The sequence below is a fragment of the Haliotis rubra genome, unplaced genomic scaffold (assembly GCF_003918875.1).
Source record: "Haliotis rubra isolate DU_JTF1 unplaced genomic scaffold, ASM391887v1 Scf86, whole genome shotgun sequence".
In the NCBI taxonomy this organism is placed as follows: Eukaryota; Metazoa; Mollusca; class Gastropoda; order Lepetellida; family Haliotidae; genus Haliotis; species Haliotis rubra.
Window position 1 is genome coordinate 2,247,526 of NW_025767590.1, and position 27,457 is coordinate 2,274,982.

At 39.8% G+C, this 27,457-nt stretch overlaps 2 protein-coding genes across 6 annotated transcripts in view; one reads left to right on the forward strand and one right to left on the reverse strand.

Moving 5' to 3' along the window:
- Nucleotides 1–2,737, forward strand: part of LOC124262886 (ubiquitin carboxyl-terminal hydrolase 38-like) — a 66,887-nt gene extending 64,150 nt beyond the window's left edge. For all 3 annotated transcript variants that reach the window (XM_046697472.1, XM_046697470.1, XM_046697471.1), the window contains one exon: nt 1–2,737. In XM_046697472.1, the coding sequence (XP_046553428.1) occupies nt 1–168 (168 nt within the window). In that variant the 3' untranslated portion in view covers nt 169–2,737.
- On the reverse strand, nt 2,488–27,364 carry LOC124262889 (caseinolytic peptidase B protein homolog). 3 transcript variants are annotated; one of them, XM_046697481.1, is made up of 16 exons: nt 27,205–27,364; nt 26,192–26,243; nt 23,071–23,157; nt 22,121–22,224; nt 21,558–21,686; nt 18,184–18,281; nt 17,294–17,408; nt 16,053–16,130; nt 15,421–15,476; nt 15,149–15,193; nt 13,581–13,742; nt 12,727–12,883; nt 9,275–9,348; nt 6,023–6,142; nt 4,397–4,501; nt 2,488–3,722 (listed from the first exon to the last, which is right to left on the reverse strand). In XM_046697481.1, the coding sequence occupies exons 1-16, from the start codon at nt 27,221–27,223 to the stop codon at nt 3,477–3,479; spliced, it is 1,647 nt and encodes a 548-aa protein (XP_046553437.1). In that variant the 5' UTR covers nt 27,224–27,364; the 3' UTR covers nt 2,488–3,476. The 3 variants fall into 3 exon arrangements, with proteins under 3 accessions (XP_046553437.1, XP_046553436.1, XP_046553435.1); XM_046697480.1 differs by lacking the exon at nt 27,205–27,364 and adding an exon at nt 26,666–26,937 and having other exon boundaries at nt 9,275–9,345; XM_046697479.1 differs by lacking the exon at nt 27,205–27,364 and adding an exon at nt 26,666–26,937.
- Between the last annotated feature and the right edge of the window lie 93 nt (nt 27,365–27,457).

The following is a 27,457-nucleotide window of genomic DNA, read 5'->3' on the forward strand; positions in this document are numbered from 1 at the left end:
GAGCAGGAGACAGCAGCAAAAGCAAAGCAGGCCAAACGTGAGCGTACAAGCTCCACCAGCTCTGTCACTCTGTATAACTGGAAGGACGAAGAACAGGACCCCCCAGACAATTGTGGAGGCGGAGGCTTTGGCAGCTTAGATACATCAGGATCAAGATTTGTCTTTTAGTGTCTTCTCTGATGTCTTCCCTAATGAAGAAAGAGACTGTCAGGCAACTGTCAGTGACCTGGCAACATCTTGATATGTCATATCAGCCGTGCTCCAAGATGGCAGTAACTGCTACATATATCACGCTTGTTTCCCAGTAGACAATAGAAGATGCATCAGCAGTATCATCTTCAAGATACGTTCTTCCATGTATAACAGTGTCAAGCTGTCCTGTATATTGAAGACATGGGAATTTTAAGATCATAGTGACAAAGTTTCCTTTCATGGACAATGCCAAGTTGTGCCTATTGTGTACCAAGAATAGTGCATATTCTCTTAACCTGGACTGTAATGTCAATTCAGGATCGTGCTATGAACACTGAACACAATGAACACAGGTGCAAATAACAGTACAGCTCACGCCGTTTGTGCTGGAGAATGACTTCTACCTTGTCTGAGTTGAATTCTGAGGAGGTGTTGCAATATTAGTTTCAGAGTTTATTTCGTGGGTTTATTCCTCAAGCAATTTTATCTGTATGTTACAGTTTGGAAAGTTTTTGTTTTTCTATGTTTTAGTTTGTAAATATGCAAAGAATTGTATCAGATGTGCAAAATTACTGCAGTTTCTTTATGTTCAGTCGTAAGTGAAACTACTGATGGAACGGATTGTTGCTATGATTACATGAGATTATCATCCATGAAACTTTGTGATAGATGGTGTATATACAAGATGTCTATATGTTGTTTGTGGTAAAGTATTCATCAGATTGCTCAAATTCTAGATGCCAGTGTTTCAAACAGATTTAGGCTTGCATGTTATTTACGAAAATAATGTTTATAGGTAAGTTATATGGGAATGTAACTCTGTCTCATGGAATTTGCTGAGTGTCTCTTTTCACAGTTAAATTTTGACATTTATTTTAGTATATTGGCCCTGGCAGCATGAAGCAGGTAAAACCAGAGTTTGTTTTTGTTCCAATTATGATTTGTATAATTTGTATTTAAAAATTTCTTTTGTGGACATAATGGATCTCAAAAGTATGAGAAGAGGGTGCCTATCAAAAAATTGCAAGAATCTCTTTTTGAAACAGCATTTTTTTTTCTCTCCCTAATTACAGATATGTTACCTCATTTCTTTTTTTGTATGAAATAATCTTAATCAATCATTGTCACATTATTGTATATATGCAATATCGCCTATGTTTGTATTCAAATATTTCATATATTATATACTTTTTGAAAAAATAAGCTGTTTTAGCAGTATATGACAGGGTAAATGTATCTGAACAGCTGTTTATGAAAATAGGATTTGAGAAATCTTAACAGATATTACCCATTTAGATCACTGAATTATGATATTGTGTGCCTCTGTGATACTTTATTTGCAGATATTCCTCTCTTTTTTGTAAACGGACACATACCTTGATAATACATACCAATACCATGGTAGTCTTGCAGATTACCTTTGATTATTAGACTGATTATGCAATACCATTTGGTTGTACAGTATGTTAGTGACTGTCCTGCAAATATCGCATCTTCAAAACTATCTGCCAAGATCTTAGTCTTGTGTGTTACATTAAGTTGATAAAGGTTTACCTCTACTAAAATATATTAGACTGCCTAGGGAAGACAATTAAATTAGACTTCATTATAAACCATTATGTTGCTGGAATACTAACCCTCATGTCAATGGATATTTTTGTCGCTGTGTCCAAACACATAATTTTTCATTGTGCAAGTAGGGACAGAAAATAATGTATGATTTCATGACATTCTCTTTTACAAGAAATCCAGCATATTCTGTCACAATTTTATGTTTGGGGGTAAAACAAGAAGTGTTCAATTACATATCACAACGATATTTGTTTTTAAACAAAATCCGAAGGTCGCCACCAGAATCTAAAGGGTCAGTCCCTAGTACAGTAGATGCAGATGATGACACACCTGCAATCTGTATCATGATAGATCTTCCTTATATCCTTGTAACCTGCTCATATCACCCATATAAGCTAAGAACCATGTAAAGTGTACACATGTATTGTACGATGCATAACCAGACAATGGGCAACATAAACTACATGTACTTCACAGATGTATAGTCTCAGATCAGCGAGTGTTCTTAAACTATAGTAAATACAGACATAGTGAGGGTTTTGTTGCATGATTGAAGAAAAAAAACATTTTGTGTTCTATATTGTTTTATGGGAGTAATTCTAAAATAAAATGTTTGCAAGAAATGATAAATTCTGAACATGGCTTACTGTGAAATTCAACATTTATATCAAACTTATGCCAATAACAAATATTTGCATAGTTTCATAACAAAGTGATAAAACATGTTACAAATACCTTTTATTTCCATAAATATTTATTACAAACAGTTCCAACTTAAAGCTATTATCATAAATCTTGCATATAAGCTTTAAATGGGTAAATATATGATTAAACAGGTACACTTATATGCTACAAATATTTCAGATACAAAACATGCTGCTGCTAAGAGATTAAACTATATGCAACAGATGTACAAGAAACGGGAATCAGTTACATGATTGTGTATTACTGAGAATAAAGAGAATACTAAAATTGTGTTTGTTTCTCTATTATTGGTTAAGGCATTTTGGGATGGATGTTACTAATAGCTCTAGAAGTGTTTTGCTTGTGCTGAGAGGACTACTTGAAACTTACAAGAGTTGCTTCCCTTCCACTAGACACATCCAAAGAGAATGTCATCAGTACTTCATCACCCATGACTGCTTTCACCTATTTGCCTTCTTTACAACTGTGTCAAGCTGTCTTGTACCCAGTGAGAGGAAAACCAGCAAGTGTTCATACCAGTGAAAAATGGAGCCATGTGGCAGTTTACTCTGCACTTAAGTATTAAACAAATGGTGGCTCTTACACACATGCACAGAGTGGGGTTCATTCGACTTGTTTATACACAGCCTCATGTCATTAGCTAACAGTCACACATTACTGTCACACCTCCCAGCTGACATATGTATCTACTGGAGATGGAGGAATGTAGATATTATTGGTGTCTGCTTTTTGCCTCAAACAAAATGTAAACCCTTGTTTTTAATCGCTGTAGGTTTTTCAGGGCAGATGACCGTCAATGACAATCGATATATCAACCTACAACAGATCTGAATAAAGATGTGCAGGTTACAGACTCATCAACCACAAATAATTACTGACTTACAGGATTAATGACAAGTTTCTCATTTCCAATATGTTACAACTATTTTGAAAGACATTTGCAAAAATCTTTTCAAACAAAGTTCACTGGCTCACTACAAAAACTCTGTAATGAACAGAAATTCATCTCATCTAAATTCTGATGTAAACGGATTATCCACTTTGTTTAAATCAACGTCCACATATTTGTTCTTGGAGCCTTCCTTCAAAACTTTTAGTTTGATATGAGAGTGTTCTTTCTGATCTATGGTCCCATGGGACTTATCTGTCAGAATGTCATCCCTATTGGGAACAGACAATTTGATGGTGGAGCCATTGCTGATCAACTTTCGTTCATGGGCCATGGCTAGCTGAGTCACAACACGCCTTTCAACCTGAAACAATAAATAAATTATTGACTCTTTACAAATAAATGAAATGTGGTTTGTATGTGCATTTTTTTTAATTCAAATGATTTAGAAGAGTATTTTTCTTTTGAAAAAGATATTTTCATAATTGAATGGCTTCCTTATTCACATTTCTGGTGTCCCCCGCCGTGATATTGCTGGAATATTGCTAAAAGCGGCATAAAACCGAACTCACTCACTCACTCTTCCTTATTCAACAACATCATATTCATGTTCCGTCTGGTAGGCATACCCTGCAGTATAACCTGACTCTGAGAAGAAAGTAGTGTGAAACAACCAATTAGAAGATTTCTTAAAATGCTTGACCATGAAACACGACCCAAGGGTCAATCCTAGTTCTGTACCTCAAACAAAACTTTGCACATACTCACAATTATCAGAAAATAACAACTTTGATGTCTATGAAATAACATTTAGAATTACAAAGCAATGGCCCAAATTATATCTGAAGTCTGATTGGAATTCAATGGGGAAAATTCGAAGGACCATCCTTGCAAAGAGGCAGCATCTGAGGGCGTGTTGTCTCCAATGACTGAGTGATGCCACCAACGACTGACTGAAGCTCTAAAAGCTGTTTTCCCATGATTCAGTTGAGCTAAATGAGCTATGCAGAGTGCTGCTATCTCATTTGTTAGTGTTACCTCATATTTGATTGACCTGGCTCCATAGTGTACATCGTAGCCGTCAGCCAGCACGTCGACAACATGGTGGTCCCAACTCAGTTCAATCTGATGCTTCGTTGCCGCCTACAGAAACATATTGTAATCAGTGTCCTTGGGTTCTGGCATGGTGAAGCCCCACTGAGCTAAATGTATGCCAATACAATATTTCTCTAGTCACTACAGACAGACACAACAGAGAGTGAGTGAATTTAGTTTTATGTCACTTTCTGCAATATTCCAGCAATATCACTGCCGGGGACACCAGAAATGGGTTTCACACATTGTACCCATGTGGGGAATCAAACCCAGGTCTTCAGTGTGATGAGCAAATGCTTTAACCACTAGGCTACACCACCACACCCACAACTGAGATGGAGTTCCATATAATAGTCTATCACCTTGTCACAGTCACCTGGAAGTTGTGAGGTGAGAAGAAATGTGATTAATTGCTCTGTTCAAGATTATCACTGCACCTAAAAAATGATGTGTGGTTTTTGCATGTACTTTCTGGTCTTATTTTCATAAGTTTTATAAGGCTGGATAGACAGCATACCATGCTGCGGGGTTAACATGGATACCCCTCACAGACACATTATGACTCCGTGCAAAACATTCCTTCTGTTCTGCTGAGCGCCAGACAGGCACCATCTTTTAACATCTTTTGATTGACATGATCAGTGGATTGAACTCAAACCTTATGCTCTCTTGGTGAACACTCTGTCCACTGGACTGAATGGTTGATTTGGGATTAACGCTGCTCTGAATGATCCAGATATGAACCACTTTGGTGAAACCCTGGATCTCCAGCATGGAGCAGACAAACCAAAGATGATAATTGTGGAAAAATCTGGATCTGAACCAACAATCATTACATCTGGCACAGGAAAGCGACTCTACACTGCATATTGAAGCTCTCCAGAACCCTAAACCATCTGTACTTCCAACTGTGAGGGGGCGGTGGCGTAGCCTAGTGGTCAAAGCATTCACTCATCACGCCGAAGGCCCGGGTTCGATTCTCCACATGGGTACAATGCGTGAAGCCCATTTCTGGTGTCCCCTGCCATGATGGAATATTGCTAAAGGTGGCATAAAACCATACCCACTTACTCACTCCAATTGTGATATGAGTTTGTCTGCACCAGTGGAACATCAAAGATACATGTATCCAAACTGTCAGGGTTCTCCTTGTAGCACAGCATGAATTGTTCATGTACATACACAGCAGAACCTGGTAAAACAAATCCTAACAAAGAGTCATAATGCTTGGAGTATCAGCACTGTGTATTAACAGTTACATATCTAATCATACTGATGCAATCTATGTATCACCTATGTGTTCAAGTAGTGTTTGGGGCGGTGGGGTAGCCTAGTGGTTAAAGCGTTGGCTCGTCACGCCGAAGACCCGGGTTCGAATCCCCACATGGGTACATTGTGTGAAGCCCATTTCTGGTGTCCCCCGCCGTGATGTTGCTGGAATATTGCTAAAAGCGGCGAAGTTAATTCGATCAGCGGCGTAAAACAAAACTCAGTCAGTCAGTCAGTCAGTCAAGTAGTGTTTGAAAAGACAAATATAAGTTGATGTGCAACCAAAACGTATAAACTTACCCTCTTTGCCCAGAAGTCCAACTCCTTGGTAACAAGCTTGGCAAGCTCAGATCTTGAAAATGGCAGGAAGTAGACAATCTCATTAATTCTGCCTAGAAACTCATCCCTTCTGAAATGATACTGTTGACAAAACAAAACACATAATTGGGCAGATCCTTTCACAGTGAACAAAAACAACACTCTACTGCGGTCTCTCCTATGAATAAACTCATGCTCACATTGGCACAAACAAGAGTTACTTCCCTTGTAATGTACTGTCAAGCACCTTCTCTTTTGCATGACACCTTCCACCCTCCCAGTACCATAATGGTCACAGGTGCAAGCAACCATAGCAAGAACTTCCCACTAACACCAAACACAGTGACATTTTAATGTTTGTGCATGTTTATGGGGAATGGTTGTGATTGATTCCGGTAGCAGACACAGTATAGGAACCTCTGTGAGAGGCTATCACTGTCAGGTGGTAGACAGTTAGACTAACGCTTAATCCCTGTTAGTCATTATTCATACTTTCAAAATTTACATATATCCCTAACTGATATATACTCCCTATATCCCTTTGATAGTAACAAACAAACCCATTTATACTGAAAAGGAGCCAAAGTGATATTCCCCTGAATCTGGGGAAATCTAGACTTGCTTCATTTAGGGCTTTAGCATTGCAGGGAGGGCTGGGCAGTAGGGAAAATAATATGGTTCAGGGACTGTGAGACAGTCTAGTAGACAGTATACACATAACTCTGGAAATGGGCTACCATGGTGGAAGCGGTAGTATAGACAACAGTGTGAATGGGCTACCACGGTGGAAGCGGTAGTATAGACAACAGTGTGAATGGGCTACCATGGTGGAAGCGGTAGTATAGACAACAGTGTGAATGGGCTACCATGGTGGAAGCGGTAGTATAGACAACAGTGTGAATGGGCTACCACGGTGGAAGCGGTAGTATAGACTAAGGCTGTAATGATTCACTCGCATATTTGGTGAATCGAACCGTAGCCCTTCATGAATTCAATTCGTTATTCGTGGTCACCAGAACCGAATATTAACGAATATTTACGTTTTTTTAAGGAAGCATGTTTTACTTGAACCCTTGTGTACTTTTTGAAGGGACATATGCAGTAATGGAATATGTACTAGCCTTGCAGTAGCCCAAGTCATGTTAGTTTGCCAAGGCCACACATGGTACTGTCAATTATAACTATTACATACCAAATTTGAGTGTCATGAGATGACTGGTTATTGCTATGACAAATCAAAACTGTCAACATGGGCATTCCATATTGTACATCAATCACTTAACTACAATATTGTATTCGTGAATAATTATTCGTATTCGTTACCCAATATTCATGATACGTATCATATTCGCCACAAAGTGTATTCGTTGGCTTGCAGCCCTAGTATAGACAACAGTGTGAATGGGCTACCACGGTGGAAGCGGTAGTATAGACAACAGTGTGAATGGGCTACCATGGTGGAAGCAGTAGTATAGACAACAGTGTGAATGGGCTACCATGGTGGAAGCAGTAGTATAGACAACAGTGTGAATGGGCTACCACGGTGGAAGCGGTACTATAGACAACAGTGTGAATGGGCTACCATGGTGGAAGCAGTAGTATAGACAACAGTGTGAATGGGCTACCACGGTGGAAGCGGTAGTATAGACAACAGTGTGAATAGGCTACCACGGTGGAAGTGGTAGTATAGACAACAGGGTGAATGGGCTACCACGGTGGAAGCGGTAGTATAGACAACAGTGTGAATGGGCTACCATGGTGGAAGTTGTAGTATAGACAACAGTGTGAATGGGCTACCACGGTGGAAGCGGTAGTATAGACAACAGTGTGAATGGGCTACCACGGTGGAAGCGGTAGTATAGACAACAGTGTGAATGGGCTACCACGGTGGAAGCGGTAGTATGGACAACAGTGTGAATGGGCTACCACGGTGGAAGCGGTAGTATGGACAACAGTGTGAATGGGCTACCATGGTGGAAGCGGTAGTATTGACAACAGTGTGAATGGGCTACCACGGTGGAAGTGGTAGTATAGACAACAGTGTGAAAGGGCTACCACGGTGGAAGCGGTAGTATAGACAACAGTGTGAAAGGGCTACCACGGTGGAAGCCGGTAGTAGTATAGACAACAGTGTGAAAGGGCTACCACGGTGGAAGCGGTAGTATAGACAACAGTGTGAATGGGCTACCACGCGGTGGAAGCGCGTAGTATAGACAACAGTGTGAATGGGCTACCACGGTGGAAGCGGTAGTATGGACAACAGTGTGAATGGGCTACCAGGGTGGAAGCGGTAGTATGGACGACAGTGTGAATGGGCTACCACGGTGGAAGCGGTAGTATGGACGACAGTGTGAATGGGCTACCACGGTGGAAGCGGTAGTATAGACCACAGTGTGAATGGGCTACCACGGTGGAAGCGGTAGTATAGACCACAGTGTGAATGGGCTACCAGGGTGGAAGCGGTAGTATAGACAACAGTGTGAATGGGCTACCACGGTGGAAGCGGTAGTATAGACCACAGTGTGAATGGGTTACCACGGTGGAAGCGGTAGTATAGACAACAGTGTGAATGGGCTACCATGGTGGAAGCGGTAGTATAGACAACAGTGTGAATGGGCTACCATGGTGGAAGCGGTAGTATAGACAACAGGGTGAATGGGCTACCATGGTGGAAGCGGTAGTATAGACAACAGTGTGAATGGGCTACCATGGTGGAAGCGGTAGTATAGACAACAGTGTGAATGGGCTACCACGGTGGAAGCGGTAGTATGGACGACAGTGTGAATGCGCTACCATGGTGGAAGCGGTAGTATAGACGACAGTGTGAATGGGCTACCATGGTGGAAGCGGTAGTATAGACAACAGTGTGAATGGGCTACCATGGTGGAAGCGGTAGTATAGACAACAGTGTGAATAGGCTACCATGGAGGAAGCGGCAGTATAGACAACAGTGTGAATGGGCTACCACTGTGAGAGTCTGTGTCTGGTGCAAGCAATAGTATAGATATAAATGATACATAATTGTTAAATCTTTCATTCCTAGGGAGATTCTTAGCTGCAGAATGTACAGAAACGACAATATTTAATTCCAAAATGGATCTTGATTTGAAGCAAACCTCTTTTCAACTTTTACCAGAAAATGTATTTTCCATCAAATGTCACCAAAAGAACCCAGTATCCTTGGCTATATCATCATACAACCATACAATCAACATTATCTGGAATATAAGTTACCTTCAGTATTGGTCGAACTACTTTGTCTTTGAAGTTCCGTGATATTGTTATTTTCTCAGCATTCTCCAAGTCTTCTGAACAAAGAAGTAGAAACAATACATAGAAAACAACTAATATTCAGCACTCTGCAACACTACACTTGCTCATAACACTATGCACATCACTGTAGGGGAGCGTGGTGGACGAGCTGGCTAAGACACCAGGCTAGTGATCCAGCGAGGTTGAGGTGTCGGATCGAGCCCACCTGTGACCGGGTGCGAAACCCTTAGAGTCAACTTTGTGTACAGACTCTTTCAGTGTTGTCACAACCCCTAGTGTACAGTACACAACCCTGTGCACTTAAAAGAACCCACGAATCCGTTGGTATATGACCAGATGATGGCCCCATGAATACGTGCAAACACCTAGTTGCGGGTACAGCAACATGCAGTAAACTTGGACAAAGTACTGTGACTATGGGTCCCAGTTCACCAAGCTGTGAATGGGTAACTGGTAAGGATGCAAAAGCCACAATAACTCGGTACATCTTGTGGCAGCAAGAGTTGTATGCTCCACAGGGAGTTGAGATTGATAAGAAGATGTGCCGTTGATCGAGGGAAAAAATACCAGCGCCTTGAGCATGCACTAGTGCGTGGATATGTGCCCTATATTATATCCAATAATAAAAATAACCGTAAAATGAATTCATATAACACTTTTATACATTCAGATTTTATGGAGTCAAAGTACTGTAAGTTCTATCTGATGAAACTTTACTGGCATACGTCATTTACTAAACAGTATAAACCACTATCAGTTCATCTGAATAATAATAATAAGTACTATTATTACAAATACTACTTCATCATTATGCTGTGAAGATCTGTGTATGAATTGGTTTTCAGCAACCCGTCTGTTGTAAAAGAGAAATAACTGAATTATGTTGCTGACTTGGTTGTTGCGAGTCACTGAATCCTAGGTATGTAAATCTATGCTCATGATGTCAATCACTGGACAGTCTCATCAAGACGTCACTACATATGAACTGCTTTTATGTACACAGTAGCTAAAATATTGTTTAGTGACATTTAACAACAAATAAAGACATAACAAAGTAAAATCTTCACCATATTTACAAGGGGATCAGGCTAAAACGGCCCCATAACAAAACGGCCCCAATTTTGCTTGGCTAAAACGGCCCCAAATTGGCTAAAACGGCCCCGGTGTAAAACGGCCCCGATGTTGCTATCAACTATGTTGCTTGAAATGACCCCGTACAATTGCAAAAAAGAACGTGAAATATATTTCAGCATTTATATTAACATGTAACATATATTGAAACCAGAAAAAAATCGTAATACACTCCTTGCAGCACACACAGCAGTACCACTAACATGCTTGACGATGTATTTGTTTTCAATTTTAGTGTAATCTGAAGTTACATAATGGGTATTAAACAGAATAACAACACAGACAATAGACTTCCAATGGTTCTTGCATGATATCAACAAGGGAACAGTTCTTAGACATGAAGTCAGCGGCTGATGGGTCCATGGATTTGGCTGCATCTGGTCAAAAGTTGACCCAGCGATAGGTATCCATCCTTGTAACCTCTCCAGGACTCGAAGCTATTTTCCTGTGTAGCTGTGGCAGAGTTGCGCAGGTAGGTTCGAAGTCGGCCTTCTTGGATCATCCGAACCTGCAAGGGAAACAGACTGGCTTCTCTGTGCAATTCAGGGATTAGTCTGTATATGCCAAGGGGCTGATCACCAACTTTACTGTTGATTCGTCTGTGCCAGCCTATTAAGAATACAAAAACAGTACCATAATGCTATTCATCAAATATTAAATACAGTCAAATGTTTAATACTTTTGGGGCATTACATAGATCTTTATTTCTCTTTCATACATTTTAGTTCTCTTGTATATAGGGTATAAATATTGATATACTGAAAGAAACCCACCCTCGACATGTAGGGTGCTTTCCATGGGGAGCACTCTCTCTGACATCCTTTCAAACAGGCTTGAGATGTGTGAAGCAGGCAGGAACGGCAAAGCCATTAACTTCTTGATGAACTTGTGTGTTGAGTCCTCTTTCATAGATGCAACCTAGTTAAAAGAACAGTATAAACATCAGTCTTAAGAAACTCTTAATTTAGGTCATTATCAATGAAAGTCCGACAGATTTTAGATATAGTATATTTAAACCTCTTACCTGAAGTACAAGTTCTTGGTCAATGTATTTCTGTTGAGCTCTCTCAACGATGGTGTTGCCTGATGTATACAGTTCTTTAACTGCTTGGTCTCTCACTTTTTAAAATCATAAAAGAATATATAGTTACTCAATGAGATGAGTAAACAGGTAGCTAATCAATGCAACGAGCTGCTACCGGTAATTAAATCATGATTAGGTTAATCCATTTAATCTCCTTAGGCAATACCGGTAGCTAATCAGTGCAATTAGCTAAACAAACAGATCATAACCACCTCCATTCTGACCCTAATGGTTGTAAGTTGACCAGGTGTTGGAGGATGACAGTGCCGATGGATGCCATCTTCAAACTTCTCACCAGTCTGTATGACAGAGGCTGAACAGGTGGTGGTGGAATTCCGGACACTACAGCCAGTACACGTTAGCTCCATATCTTCTTTGCTTCTGCATATTTCCTTGTATCTGAGTGCTGAAATCCCTGTGCATAAAAAGGCGGTGTGTCCATAGTTGACAACCATCACAGCTAATGGCGTGCTGGTTTTTCCAAACTGTCTTATTGCAAACTATGCAGCGTTTTGTCATTGTGAATGTACAGTAACCATCTATCCCCACCGATTAATACTGTATATAATTGACACAGAACACTCTGCCATAGTCTTGAGTTCATAGACTTATATTTTATCATATTCATTTAAGTACTATTGCTAATGTTTGCCAAAACACCAGCTCTGTCAGGATTAACTCGACACAGAGCAACTGCTACTTCAATGTTGTTTTAATGACTGTATGTGTGACTTCATGGTATGGATGTGTTTTTAACAATTTGAATTCTGATTCTGAAATCTAATGTTTTATTTGTCAAACTTAAATTTTAGTGAATATTAGATGATCTGTACAATATTCAGTTTGATTTATATCTTCCACATGTATTATTGGCCTCATGGCCATTTAAACAGAATACAATCATGATGAAAACGTCAAAGTTAATTAATTTAATAAGTAATTGAAAAATATGCATTTTGATCTATCATTTATGACTAAGGACACACATTGAAATAAAACTGATTATTTTGGGGCCATTTTGGCAAATATGGGGCCGTTTTTACTTGGGGACGTTTAGTCATGGGGCCATTTCAGCCAAAGCATTTGGGGCCGTTATAGCCAATTTGGGGCCGTTTCGTCTTGGGGCCGTTCTGCTGTGGGGCCGTTTCAGCTATAACCCTTTACAAGAGTAGTTGACTCTTCTCATGAAAGCCATTACCTAGTTTTCCAGATTGCCTCTGTTTCGCCACCTCCTCTGCTTCTCCTCGGAGTCGCAATGCATGATGGGCAATCTCCTCACTGGCTAGATTAGATGTCATGATAAAGATGGCATCCTTACAATCGATTGTCTTGCCCTTCCCGTCTGTTAGACGACCCTATACAAAACAAATACACAAATGAAATCAGCCACAATTAATCTTAAATGAATTCCATTCCTATGAGAATACATTTGAGATGTATCTTCCATATGCTTCTTCATAGTTTTTCTTGTAAATCTTTCATGGTTGTTAGATTCACAAGATTGCCTCTTGTGATGCCATCTTGTACATGATCAGGTTTTCGAAAAATCAACTGTCTATGTTTAGGAATACGAAAACTTACTATGGTTTGAGACCAAACTCCGAAAACAGTACTTAACAATCACATTTTCATATGATTTCCATATTTTCATAACATAACCAGTACCAGGGATGGCAACAGGAAAATCTATTTTCAGCGGAAAACTTAGTATTGTGTCATCGAGTTGAGGGTTTCTCAATGGATTTAGACGATTCACAATTGGACAATTTGAAACAAAATCAGCGCAAATCCGCGGATCAGCGGAAAATTGCCATCCCTGCAGTACAAAAACATTTTGTATAGATACATGAAATAATGATTCACAACTTAATCACAAATAAACATACAGCCCTCAAATGAAAACCTTCTCAAGCATTGATCAAAGGTCCTTTGACATCTATTTTCTGTACTATCAATTCATTCACCGAAGGTGCTAAGTGTAATTCAAGGAATATGTCCATATGTCTGTAATGTGCACCATGCATAGGTTTAAGCTTGAAGGAAGAGTTCTACCTCATCAAACAGCTGCAGCATGATCGTCAGGACATCGGGATGAGCTTTGTCGACCTCGTCAAACAGGACAACTGCTTGTGGACTTTCAGTCAGCTTCTTGGTCAACTGTCCTCCCTCCTCGTGTCCGACATAACCGGGTGGGGACCCGATAAACTTGGCAACCTGTGGACAACACATGCTACAATCACCTGTGCATGTCAGGGAAACAGATCTAATGGTCAGGCAATGATTTACCGCATACCAAATACACTGTCTGCAGGGTGTTGCATTATACCTGGACATTGTGTATTGTAGTGTTAAACAACGTTGTAAGTTTGACAGTTCTATTTTTTTTTTTACATTTGTTCATGTTAATTCCCAGAAGATGATTGTGTGCAATCTTGGTACTGTGAGTGGTGTTGGTACCATGGGTACTGTGGTTACTATGGGAACTTGGTGCTATGGTTACTGCAGGTACTGTGGGTAATATGGGTACTAAGGACGATATCATTACCCCTGTGGTTGCTATGGTTACTGTGGGCGCCTTTGGTACTAAGGATCTATATGGTTACCCTAAGATGCTATGGTTACTATTGGCACTAAGACTGCTATGGTTACTGTTGGTACTATGGGTGCTAAGGATGGTTGCTATGGTTACTGTGGGTGCCTTTGGTACTATGGGTACTTAAGATGCTATGGTTACTATTGGTACTAAGACTGCTATGGTTACTTCAGATGTTGGTACTATGGGTACTAAGACTGCTATGGTTACTGTTGGTACTATGGGTACTAAGGATGCTATGGTTACTGTGGTTACTGTTGGTACTATGGGTACTAAGGATGCTATGGTTACTGTTGGTACTATGGGTACTAAGGATGCTATGGTTACTGCTGGTACTATGGGTACTAAGGATGCTATGGTTACTGTTGGTAATATAGGTACTAAGGATTCTATGGTTACGGTGGTTACTGTTGGTACTATGGGTACTAAGGATGCTATGGTTACTGTTGGTACTATGGGTACTAAGGATTCTATGGTTACGGTGGTTACTGTTGGTACTATGGGTACTAAGGATGCTATGGTTACTGTTGGTACTATGGGTACTAAGGATGCTATGGTTACTGTTGGTACTATGGGTACTAAGGATGCTATGGTTACTGTTGGTACTATGGGTACTAAGGATGCTATGGTTACTGTTGGTACTATGGGTACTAAGGATGCTATGGTTACTGTTGGTAATATAGGTACTAAGGATGCTATGGTTACTGTTGGTACTATGGGTACTAAGGATGCTATGGTTACTGCTGGTACTATATGGGTTACTGCTGGTACTATGGGTACTAAGGATGCTATGGTTACTGTTGGTAATATAGGTACTAAGGATTCTATGGTTACGGTGGTTACTGTTGGTACTATGGGTACTAAGGATGCTATGGTTACTGCCGGTAATATAAGTACTAAGGATGCTATGGTTACTGTTGGTACTAAGGATGCTATGGTTACTGTTGGTACTAAGGATGCTATGGTTACTGTTGGTACTATGGGTACTAAGAATGCTATGGTTACTGTTGGTTCTATGGGTACTCACTTCATGTTTTTCCTGGTACTCTGACATGTCAATTCTGATAAAACCCTGCAAAGATAACAAGTTTAATGATCTCATGCATGACACATACACCGATATACACACCCTAGATATACACACGCACTAGATGACCTGCATGTCTGTATCGGATCACGACACCAAGTTTACTGGATAGGTATATTGCATCAGTCACGCTATCAGTTATATCAGAAAGCAGGCTACTATTAACTATAACTCCCTAACAATGGAAACACATTGAATAAAGACCGAGTCACCTTCTTCACATCTTTATGCAGATACTTTGCAACTTGCTTTGCTAATTCAGTTTTTCCTGAAATCAAAACATAGACAGATATCAAATATCTTCAACATTCCACACAAAAACATGTGAAATCCTACTTCCTTCCTCACAAGTATTTATTTTACAATTACACCTTCAGTACAAACTGAATGATGTTTTACTGTTCTTGTAAAACAGTATTAGAGGATAGGGTGCCATGAGTTATCTCCCTTGAGAGCTCAGTAAGGGCAAGTCATTGCAGTATGTTCCAATCAGTTCATGGCCATCCCTATTGTGAACATTTACCCCCAGATGGCATTTGTTTATTGTAAGGGTTTAGATATTCACCAGTCATGGCAGATAAAACCCCAACCTAACATTTAGAATATGAAAAAGACATTAAACTATGAATAAGAAGATGTTTTAGTTCATTTTTTTACAATCAATTTTCATCAGTTAAAAAATCTTGAAAATCCCACCCACTAACCATTCTCCTACAAAGGCAGGTACTATGGGTATCTCTCCTCTGTGCAATACTAGTCACATACCCATTTCTTACATATGAGTTCTACAAATAACAAGAGCCCTTCCTCCAAGCTACGAACTGCTCTGCATACATCAACTTACCTATTCCTGAAGATCCAAGAAAGAGGAACACCAAAGGGTGATCTTCATCATACCAGCCGTTCTCTTTTCGACGTATAGCTTATAAAACAAATATTAGAGAAACTAATTAGATAATGTGTGCTTAAATTCTAGAAATATTCTAACTACAGTTTAATAAGTGAATGTATCTATCAGCTTATGCAATAAGCTCAAAATGTGAGGTTTCGACTGTCATTATCACAGGGAGCAATTTTGCTGCTGAAAAACATTTGACAGCAACACACTGGATTATTGACTTAAAAAAAGTCTCAATTCCTGAGACCGTTCATTTCAACATCATAGTACATGGTTCAATAGATACAGAATACATGAAATTTACAATGAACAATGCATCTGGCACATATCGTAAGCTAACAATGGTGGTCTGTAAAGAATCAGGGTGGTGGGGTAGCCTAGTGGTTAAAGCATTCGCTTGTCATGCCGAAGAACCAGGTTTGATTCCCCACATGGGTACAGTGTGTGAAGCCCATTTATTCCCCACATGGGTACAATGCTGATATTGCTGGAATATTGCTAAAAGCGGCGTAAAAACCACACTCACTCACTGTAAAGAATCAAATTTAGATGAGATGATGCAGAGATTTTTTTATATTGAGAACAATGCTCATGCCGTCAAGGTACAGTGACATGTTATCAAGCAAGTCACCAACTTGACCAAGTCTGACCACCCCATCCAGTTGGTCGGCTCTAACTACCAGCAAAGGTTGCTGGGGCCTAATGTAACACGGAATCCTAATGTCAACTATAAGGTGAGTGAGGGATTATGGTTTTATGCTGCTTTCAGCAATATTCCAGCAACATCATGGAGGGAACATGAGAAGTGAGGCAGTGAGTATGGTTTTACACCTTTTAGCAATATTTCAGGAATATTATGGCAGGGGACACCAGACATGAGCTTCACACATTGTACACAAATCATCGACGTTATGAGCGAACACTTTAACCACTTGGCTACCCTGACACCTAAACATGAGCATCATGCTTTGAACCATTGTTAGGAATCACGCCAGGGCCCCGCTTCACAAAGCTCTTGTAAACCTAAGTCTCAGAAGCATTCGTAGCATTCATACTTCCTATACTGTAACATTGACTTACGATGGTCGTAGCGCTACGAGAGCTTCGTGAAACGGACGCCTGGTCAAAGGGTGGACACATTAACCTCTAGGCGTCAAGTGTTGAGTGTAATGATTCATTCACCTTACCTGCAGCGACTGTGTTGATGGCAGCCTCCTGTCCTATGATCTGTTCCTTGAGCCGCAGCTCCAAGGGGAAGCGTCTCCTCTCTTCAGCTTCCCTCTCCGCCTTCATCTTGTTATACTGAACACACGTCATATAATACAGATGGTGAATTTGAGGAGAACACTATATCATGTCATCCCATGGATTTCTCTAATGCTCCAAACCAATGACTTTTGGAAGGCCAATTGGGAATTTTGTTTTATATTTTTCACAAATCTTTTTTTCAATTGAAAATATTAACTATCAATTTTTTATTTATAATACTTATCCTGTCTCACGTTATGAACTTTCTCCAGTTCTTTTCGAACATGGAGTGGAAACAACTCAGCCTCTCAGCCATTACTACTGTCACTTGCTGCAGACTTGGTTCAGAACATTGGCCTCTAAGCATGGTCAAGTTGAATCCCTCTACCCAATATTTACACTTTGATTTGGACCACAGTACATGAATAAAGGTACTCATAGTGAAAATAACAAATCATAACCATGAGCAGAGTTGATTTTGCTTTCAATTTGCTGAATTATGCCTGCTATTTAGTGTCATGACACTGAAAGTTTGGGGTAATATTTTCCCCACCCGAGTGAGTGAGTGAGTGAGTGAGTGAGTGAGTGAGTGAGTGAGTGAGTGAGTGAGTGAGTGAGTGAGTGAGTGAGTGAGTGAGTGAGTGAGTGAGTGAGTGAGTGAGTGAGTTTAGTTTTATGCCGCACTATCCAGCTTCATGGCAGTTTTCCCCAGAGAACAAAGTAAATTGATAATACCACATACAGCATGAATGTACATGCATAACTGACATTAGAATGTGAACGTGAATCAAGTGACAGTGTCACGTGATTGTGTCACATGACTGCCTACCTTCAGCTTGTAGTCTTCCAGCAGGTGCTTCATGTCTGGGCGACGCACATAGTCCATGGGGCAGTGTCCTACAACATTCTCCATCATCGGATCTGCTCCTGAACACAAACATGGTATCAGTCGAGGTGTCGTCAGTGTCACTACGTTATATCGGAGGATCTGTTTCAACTATAAACAAACTGCAAGACCAATATTTGTCTACACTTCACAGACCCATAATTCTTTTACAAGATACAAGAATGATCAGTGGATGACATATCCACCAAGTTTATTCTCATATCTGAGCTTATCAAGAAGTATATCCTCCAAATGTGTCATAAAAGTTCTTTAAAGAAGTAACCTAACCACTTCAATGGCATTGTCTGTCTATCTCCTAATCCCAAAAAGCAATTTAACCGCTTCTGTTTCATTTCCATTCAGGGAGTAGCATAACCACTTCATCATCATTGCCTACCTGCTTCAAGAAGTAAAGTAACCACTTCATCGTCATTGCCTACCACTTCAAGAAGTAAAATAACCACTTCATCGTCATTGCCTACCTCCTTCAAGAAGTAAAGAAATCACTTCATCGTCATTGCCTACCTGCTTCAAGAAGTAAAGAAATCACTTCATCGTCATTGCCTACCTGTTTCAAGAAGTCAAGTAACCACTTCGTTGTCATTGCCTACCTGCTTCATGAAGTAAAAAAAACACTTTGTCGTCATTGCCTACCTGCTTCATGAAGTAAAGAAACCACTTCGTCGTCATTGCCTACCTGCTTCAAGAAGTCAAGTAACCACTTCATCATGATTGCCTACCTGCTTCAAGAACAAATGTCACCACTTCATCGACATTGCCTACCCACTTCAAGAAGTCAAGTAACCACTTCATCATGATTGCCTACCTGCTTCAAGAACAAATGTAACCACTTCATCATCATTGCCTACCCACTTCAAGAAGTAAAGACACCACTTCATCATCATTGCCTACCTGCTTCAAGAAGTCAAGTAACCACTTCATCATGATTGCCTACCCACTTCAAGAAGTAAAGTATCCACTTCATCATCATTGCCTACCCGCTTCAAGAAGTAAAGACACCACTTCATCATCATGGCCTACCTGCTTCAAGAAGTCAAGTAACCACTTCATCATGACTGCCTACCCACTTCAAGAAGTAAAGTAACCACTTCATCATCATTGCCTACCCGCTTCAAAAAGTAAAGAAACCACTTCATCATCATGGCCAACCTGCTTCAAGAAGTCAAGAAACCACTTCATCATCATGGCCTGCCTGCTTCAAGAACAAATGTAACCACTTCATCATCATTGCCTACCCGCTTCAAGAAGTAAAGAAACCACTTCATCTTCATTGCCTACCCACTTCAAGAAGTAAAGTAACCACTTCATCATCATTGCCTACCTGCTTCAAGAAGTAAAGAAACCACTTCATCATTATTGCCTACCTGCTTCAAGAAGTAAAGTTACCACTTCATCATCATTGCCTACCTGCTTCAAGAAGTAAAGTAACCACTTCATCGTCATTGCCTATCTGCTTCAAGAAGTAAAGTAACCACTTCATCGTCATTGCCTATTTGCTTCAAGAAGTAAAGTAACCACTTCATCATCATTGCCTATCTGCTTCAAGAAGTAAAGTAACCATTTCATCGTCACTACCTACCTGCTTCAAGAAATAAAGTAACCACTTCATCGTCATTGCCTACCTGCTTCAAGAAGTAAATAACCACTTCATCGTCATTGCCTACCTGCTTCAAGAAGTAAAGTAACCACTTCATCGTCATTGCCTACCTGCTTCAAGAAGTCAAGTAACCACATCAGTGTCATTGCCTACCTGCTTCAAGAAGTATAGAAACTACTTCATCATCATTGCCTACCCGCTTCAAGAAGTAATGAAACTACTTCATCATCATTGCCTACCCGTTTCAAGAAGTAAAGAAACCACTTCATCATCATGGCCTACCTGCTTCAAGAAGTCAAGTAACCACTTCATCATGATTGCCTACCCACTTCAAGAAGTAAAGTAACCACTTCATCATCATTGCCTACCCGCTTCAAGAAGTAAAGAAACCACTTCATCATCATGGCCAACCTGCTTCAAGAAGTCAAGTAACCACTTCATCATCATGGCCTACCTGCTTCAAGAACAAATGTAACCACTTCATCATCATTGCCTACCTGCTTCAAGAAGTAAAGAAACCACGTCATTTTCATTGCCTACCCACTTCAAGAAGTAAAGTAACCATTTCATCATCATTGCCTACCCACTTCAAGAAGTAAAGAAACCACTTCATCTTCATTGTCTACCCACTTCAAGAAGGTAAGTAACCACTTCATCATCATTGCCTACCCGCTTCAAGAAGTAAAGTAACCACTTCATCATCATGGCCTACCTGCTTCAAGAAGTCAAGTAACCACTTCATCGTCATTGCCTACCCGCTTCAAGAAGTAAAGTAACCACTTCATATCATTGCCTACCCGCTTCAAGAAGTAAAGAAACCACGTCATCTTCATTGCCTACCCACTTCAAGAAGTAAAGTAACCACTTCATCATCATTGCCTACCTGCTTCAAAAAGTCAAGTAACCATTTGATCCTCATTGCCTACCCGCTTCAAGAAGTAAAGTAACTACTTCATCGTCATTGCCTACCTGCTTCAAGAAGTCAAGTAACCACATCAGTGTCATTGCCTACCTGCTTCAAGAAGTATAGAAACTACTTCATCATCATTGCCTACCTGCTTCAAGAAGTAATGAAACCACTTCATCATCATTGCCTACCTGCTTCAAGAAGTAAAGAAACCACTTCATTGCCTACCAGCTTCAAGAAGTAAAGAAACCATTTCGGTGTCATTGCCTACCTGCTTCAAGAAGTCAAAATAACCACTTCATCATTATTGCCTACCTGCTTCAAGAAGTAAAGTAACCACTTCATCATCATTGCCTACCTGCTTCAAGAAGTAAAGTAACCACTTCATCGTCATTGCCTATCTGCTTCAAGAAGTAAAGTAACCACTTCATCGTCATTGCCTATCTGCTTCAAAAAGTACAATAACCACTTCATCATCATTGCCTATCTGCTTCAAGAAGTAAAGTAACCATTTCATCGTCACTACCTACCTGCTTCAAGAAATAAAGTAACCACTTCATCGTCATTGCCTATCTGCTTCAAAAAGTACAATAACCACTTCATCGTCATTGCCTACCTGCTTCAAGAAGTAAAGTAACCACTTCATCGTCACTACCTACCTGCTTCAAGAAGTAAAGTAACCACTTCATCGTCATTGCCTATCTGCTTCAAAAAGTACAATAACCACTTCATCGTCATTGCCTACCTGCTTCAAGAAGGAAAGAAATCCCTTCATCGTCACAGCCTACCTACCCGCTTCAAGAAGTAAAGAAACCACTTCAGTGTCATCAGCCAGTACAGCATAGTGTAGAGCAGTGCAGCCCTTGAAGTTGGCTCGGATGTTGAGTCGGTTAGAAAACTCCTCCTCTCTTTCAAGATGCACTGAAACAATTCATGCGTTATATACAGAAACCTACTGACTGACTGGATGCAGGTCTTTCCTATGTCCTACATTCAATGAACCACCACATATCGTATTCCCTATAGTTAATGACTACTAAACTTGGGGCCTTCCTTATTAGACACTGGTGTATAAAACACACTCATGTCACTGTGACCTTGAATCATGTTCAGCCAAAAACATTGCAAGTTATGACCATCATGCCATGATGATCACTGAGTTAGTGAGTATGGATGGTTTTATGCTGCTTTCTGCAATTTTTCAAAAGCCATGTATGGAAAATCCAAACCTGAATGCTGGTATACAGAGAGCACTTTAACCACTCGGCTTTCCACTGCCCAGTGAGATGAGACATACTTTTACTTAAATCATTTCCTTCTATATATGCAGATACCAGTGCTTTTGCTTCCCCTACCCTGCAGACTGTTGAGTTTCTTCTCCCGAGCCATCTGACCCACGTTGCTGAAGTCGTCCCCCAAGTTGGGATCAGCACCTGCCTCAAGGAGAACTCTCACTGCTCTGGAGAAGACAGCATATCCTCATACTATCATCATCACATGTAACTCTTTATATATCATGCAGTAACAGTACAGTCGTTGCTCTTGTTCTGATTATGACAAAAGCATTTATGTTGCATCACATTACATTTTCAGGAATCGGTTACTGTTTACAATATATTAATAAAGTTGAAACAGTGGTATACACTGCTTATAGCATTCTCTTCCCACAGAGGTTACTTGTCATATCTTCCTACGAACCTCTGTTTTAATACGGCCATATGTCCCAGTTCTCGTAAAATCCCCTAGCAGCAAAAAACACGAATTATCTCCCTTCTTTCTATCCAACCAGAACACGTTACATAGACTTGGATCCAGCTTGACTAATGCAAGTAAAAATAGGGCCAAAAATATTCCTCTCCTCTGCCAGGGACTTGTGTTGATGTGACACACAAGACATTTAATGGCAAGCTTGTCCTTTGTCAACGAGGGCATTGGAGACGCCATTGATCCGGCATTACATGACTGAGTTCTGTCTAGAAGAAACGTTTGTGCATCGTGCAGGGGAAGAAGTTCTAGTTTTCCCAAAGCAAAGGAAATTCCCGAGGCCTTGTGAATGATCACTCTTGAAACGTCACTGATTGCACAATTAAAGCTGATTGCAACCAATCACGAATCCTGAACACTCGCACCATGAAAGGGCCGTATTAGAACAGAGGTTCGTATGAAGATATGACAAGTAACCTCTGTGGGAAGAGAATGTACTTATAGATAATGCAATGGTATATACTGAGTCGGCACTCATAGGTTCAGTATAAGAAATATATTTGCTTATACAGATTATATTGAAAATAGTAAGTTAACTTACTCTTTATGCTTGTTCATTGCAGCAACATGGAGGGCTGTCCAACCCAGCGGGTGACGAGCATTTACATCCACGCCTAACTTTATCAGTCTGCATAACAAGAACTGACAATAATATATTTATTCAAAAGTTTGTTAAAAATATTAATAGAAAGGATGTAATGATTACAACAATGCCTGGTGTATAAAGGACAAAGCATAATTGTTTGCTTTTAAACTCCTTGCGGATATTCTGTAGCATAATAATGTCACTAAAGTGAGGATTCCATGGAAATGATCTCATTTACCTCGTCTAGTCTGGTCCAGAGTTTCTTTCTCAAGGTCTGATGTTATTTGATATTTCACATGTACAGTTTGACATGGCATAGTTTTCTTTCCACTTTTGGTTATCTTTACATTATATATTCAATGCTTACTGCAAAATAATTGTGATTGGTTTTTCATATAAATATACAAACACAAAATATACAATTTACAAACAGGCCCATACTACTTTCGGAATCTCCACACTTCCTTACTTGTTGATCATCTGTGATCTCACCTCACAAAGAACATGATAAGTTCATTTTATGTACTTTACAACATACATATTCATATGTCATTGTAAAACACGGGGAAGAAGTAACACCTGTATAAAGACTCTGAATTAATCAGTGAAAACCTTTGAAGAATTACCTGTTGATCAGTGGAAATCTTCCCTGAATTACCTGTGATTGTTGATTTTGTTCCCTCTCCCACATGGGCTGAAGGGGTCGTTGTTGACACAGGTAGTACTGATGTGTACCCCAGGTACATTTCCGCATTCAGAAACGTACTCTATAGTGCGTTTGACTTCATTTGAGACCGATGAATTGCTCACCAACACAAAATCTAATAAATGCAACAAAATCAAACTTTGCACAGTCACATGAAATCGATAGACCAACTCTGATGATTTGTCTCATAATTTTGGACACCCGAATAAAAAAGTTGTTTAACAAACGATCATTATTTTGTTGTCACTTTTAGCTATTTTTTTTATGAGGGGTGACCACTTCGGCTAGGGTATGTTGGGTTATAGCTAAAACGGCACCACAGCAGAACGGCACCAAATTTGTGTGGCGAAAACGGCACCATATTGGCGAAAACGGCTACTGATTTCTGGGCTAAAACGGCACCATATATAAAACAAAGTATGACGTTGACTCATGTTTTATTTCATTTCATTATAACATCAGCAAGATTATATCAACATATGAGTCATTCTCAAAATTAAAGGTCACATGCAACGTAAAACACAAGTTTGCAGATTCTGATACCTTTCGGTATGGACTTACCGAAACAAATCGCCAAAATGCAAATTCAACTTATAAAGTTGAAAAATAACGCAATGAAAACAAGAAGACAAAGTCATCAATATCCCCCTCAATGGCAAAATACTCTTCATGATTATGTCTACGAGTAATGATTATGTCAAATATTTAGGTGTGTATATAGAAAAGTGGAAGGAGAGTATTGAAAGGTTTTGAAAGTTCTGCTCCAGAAAGAAGCACTATCACCAATTTCAGTGTAAGTCAAACTTGTTGCCATGGAAATGCCAAAAATGTTTTATTCAGAATTCCAAAACTACCAAAAGGCACAAGTACACCACCAGATCTATCTATGTGCCAAGTTTGGTGAAGAAATATTGAATGGTTTTAGAGTTCAGCTCTGGAAAAGAGCACTACCACAATTTCAGGCTAAGTGAAACTTGTTGCCATGGAAACGCCAAAAATATTTTATTCAGAATTCCAAAACAACCAAAAGGCACAAGTATACCACCAGATCTATCTATGTGCCAAGTTTGGTGAAGAAATATTGAACGGTTTTAGAGTTCTGCTCCGGAAAAGAGCACTACCACCAATTTCAGTCAAAGTCGACCTTTTTGCCATGGAAACGCCAAAAATATTTTATTCAGAATTCCAAAACTACCAAAAGGCACCAGTACACCACCAGATCCATGTATGTGCCAAGTTTGGAGAAAAATATTTAACAGTTTTAGAGTTCTGCTCGGAAAAGACAAATGTGCACGGACGGGATTCGGACGGACGGACGCGACGGACAGAGTCCATTTTAATACCCCCGCGAAAGCGCTATGGGGGATAAAACGCACTCAAATCGGAGTTCAAACGCTTTCACTAACTTTCCCCAACTTTTCTGGGGAAAACGGGTTTCAACAGCTGGGCTGGCGCTTTATAGCACGCGTGCAGTGAAGTAGGTTCTCGCAGCTTGGAAGCGGTTGTCCGTGAATACCGGTGAAGGCTTTGGTGTGAGCTATTTTTCTAATGTTTTGTTGATATCTCACTGGCGCGAAGCTTTTATATGATATAACAGTAAATTAACTGTTTATATAATTTCATTTGTCTATTTCACCACACGCTCTTCTTTACCGAAGTCACTTTCTCAGTTCGATACTTTAAAAGCAATGCCATTATTTAGCTGACAGAATTGCGCTTGCATTGATTTATGGCCCGAAGTTCGGTCTCTGTCACATTATGTAATTACACAGACAGGCAGGTGTGATACTTGAACACATGACATGTTATGATGTCTGTTGATTGCAAAATGTTATACACAAAAAATGAGCATGTATTTACAAAACCCAACATCTCTATATATAGAGATTGTCAGCTATGGGATGTCCACTTCCAATCACTTGCCTTACATTGAATATATACGTTGATTTGATAATTACTGTAAGCGGTTACTTTTAGAAATGAACTGTTGTAATGAGTTATTCAATGCGCCGTTACCGTATAAAGTAGTTTTCACATCGTATCCTTGAATATAAAAATACATCCTTGTTCTAAATTTTGATAGTTCCGACATAATAGTAGATGTATTTATTAACTGCAATCCGATTATCTTATAACAAACTAGTTTTCCCCATAAGATTTTAGTTTGTGCCGTTTTCGCCATAAGATTTGTAGCCATTTTCGCCGAGTCGAGGTTCCGTTATGTCCAAATGGTGCCGTTTTCGCCAGGTGCCGTTTTGCTGTGGTTCCGTTTTAGCCTGCACCCGGTATGTTAGGGTACACCTCCGTTGTAACTGTGCCCATATCAACCCCTTCAGCTGTACTCAGCTGACTCTGGAACAAAATATTTACCTTTCCATCTCTCGTATATTGTTGAGGTGAGCTGCATTGAGAAACTTCTCATCTGAAAAAAAGATAAAATAAAAGATTTATGGCCTTTCAATAGACTGATCCCTCAGATTAACTTTTCTAGATCCAGTACTATTAGCTGAGAGTCCTAGGTTCTCGGTTATATGACTAAAAAACTTGGACAAGTTGGATGGAAGTAGTTATTTCGATTGGACCCAACTTACAGAGAAAGCCAAAGCCAAATTAGTTTCACTTTACTGCACCCTAAAATATGTACATTCACAATACTGACCCCAGTCAAACCAACTCGAGCCGATTTAACCACACTATAATGTGTACATGATGTAGCCATAAGTTCTAAGGAGATTGCATCAGAAAGTTTATTAAAGGTCGCTATTAGTACATGTCGGCGAAGATTTTTAGTAATATACAACATAAGTAACAGTGGAGGGTGCATCAATTCAAATTAACACCTACCTTTATCATCAGCGAGGCAAAACGCTACTGTCCCATAGAGAACACACCCAAACCCCACAGAGCCAAATGTTGTCAGTTTCGACGACTGGCCAGTTCTAAAAACGGCAATGACAGGCTTGACAGATGTACGTTGTTTGTAGTTTAAACTTCTTAAACGCGGCTTAACTGTTATGTTGTCAATGCATGGTCTGTTTTTCGCACTTCTCGATGTGTAAGATATTCCTCGTCTGCACAACAACAAGAGCTGTCTGCTCCACCATGCCATGCTTGACGAAAACGTTTTGTTCATAATATTTGCTTATAAACATATTATAGCATTAACATATATTCTTCATTTGAATTACATTCTTTGTTGTCTTTTTCTGCAATACTAAATCCTTAATATAGTTTACCGCAGATGGTATGGTTATGCTATCACCACCAAGCACAATTACTACACGATCCTTTAATTAAAGTAACTTTACATATTACATTGCATTTCGTAGTTGGAAAGAATATAGTATACATTGAAACTCCGAACAGGAACACCAAATGCTAACCCTGACAGAGAGCTTCCATTTACTGTCGTCGTCCGATTAGCATAACACATTGTTTAACATAAACAACGAATACATTCAATGACATGTTTTTAATGTTTGATTACAAGAAATTGTAACACAGAACAACTTAAATCATCTCATAAGGATGTAAACAAGCGCACGTGATACCAGCGGCAATTGGAACCCCCACTTGCAATTTTGCATATGTCGGAGGCAGATTGGCTGTATTTGGTTATATTTTTTTCGTAAGCCG

Coding starts and splice junctions, on each gene's coding strand:
- LOC124262889 (XM_046697479.1), bottom strand. CDS start 26,930: ATGGCATGGTGGAGCAGACAGCTCTTGTTGTTGTGCAGACGAGGAATA. Junction 17,409..18,183: donor TGGAAGACTACAAGCTGAAG/GTAGGCAGTCAT, acceptor ACGTGTGTTCAG/TATAACAAGATGAAGGCGGA. Junction 4,502..6,022: donor TGGACTTCTGGGCAAAGAGG/GTAAGTTTATAC, acceptor ATGTTTCTGTAG/GCGGCAACGAAGCATCAGAT.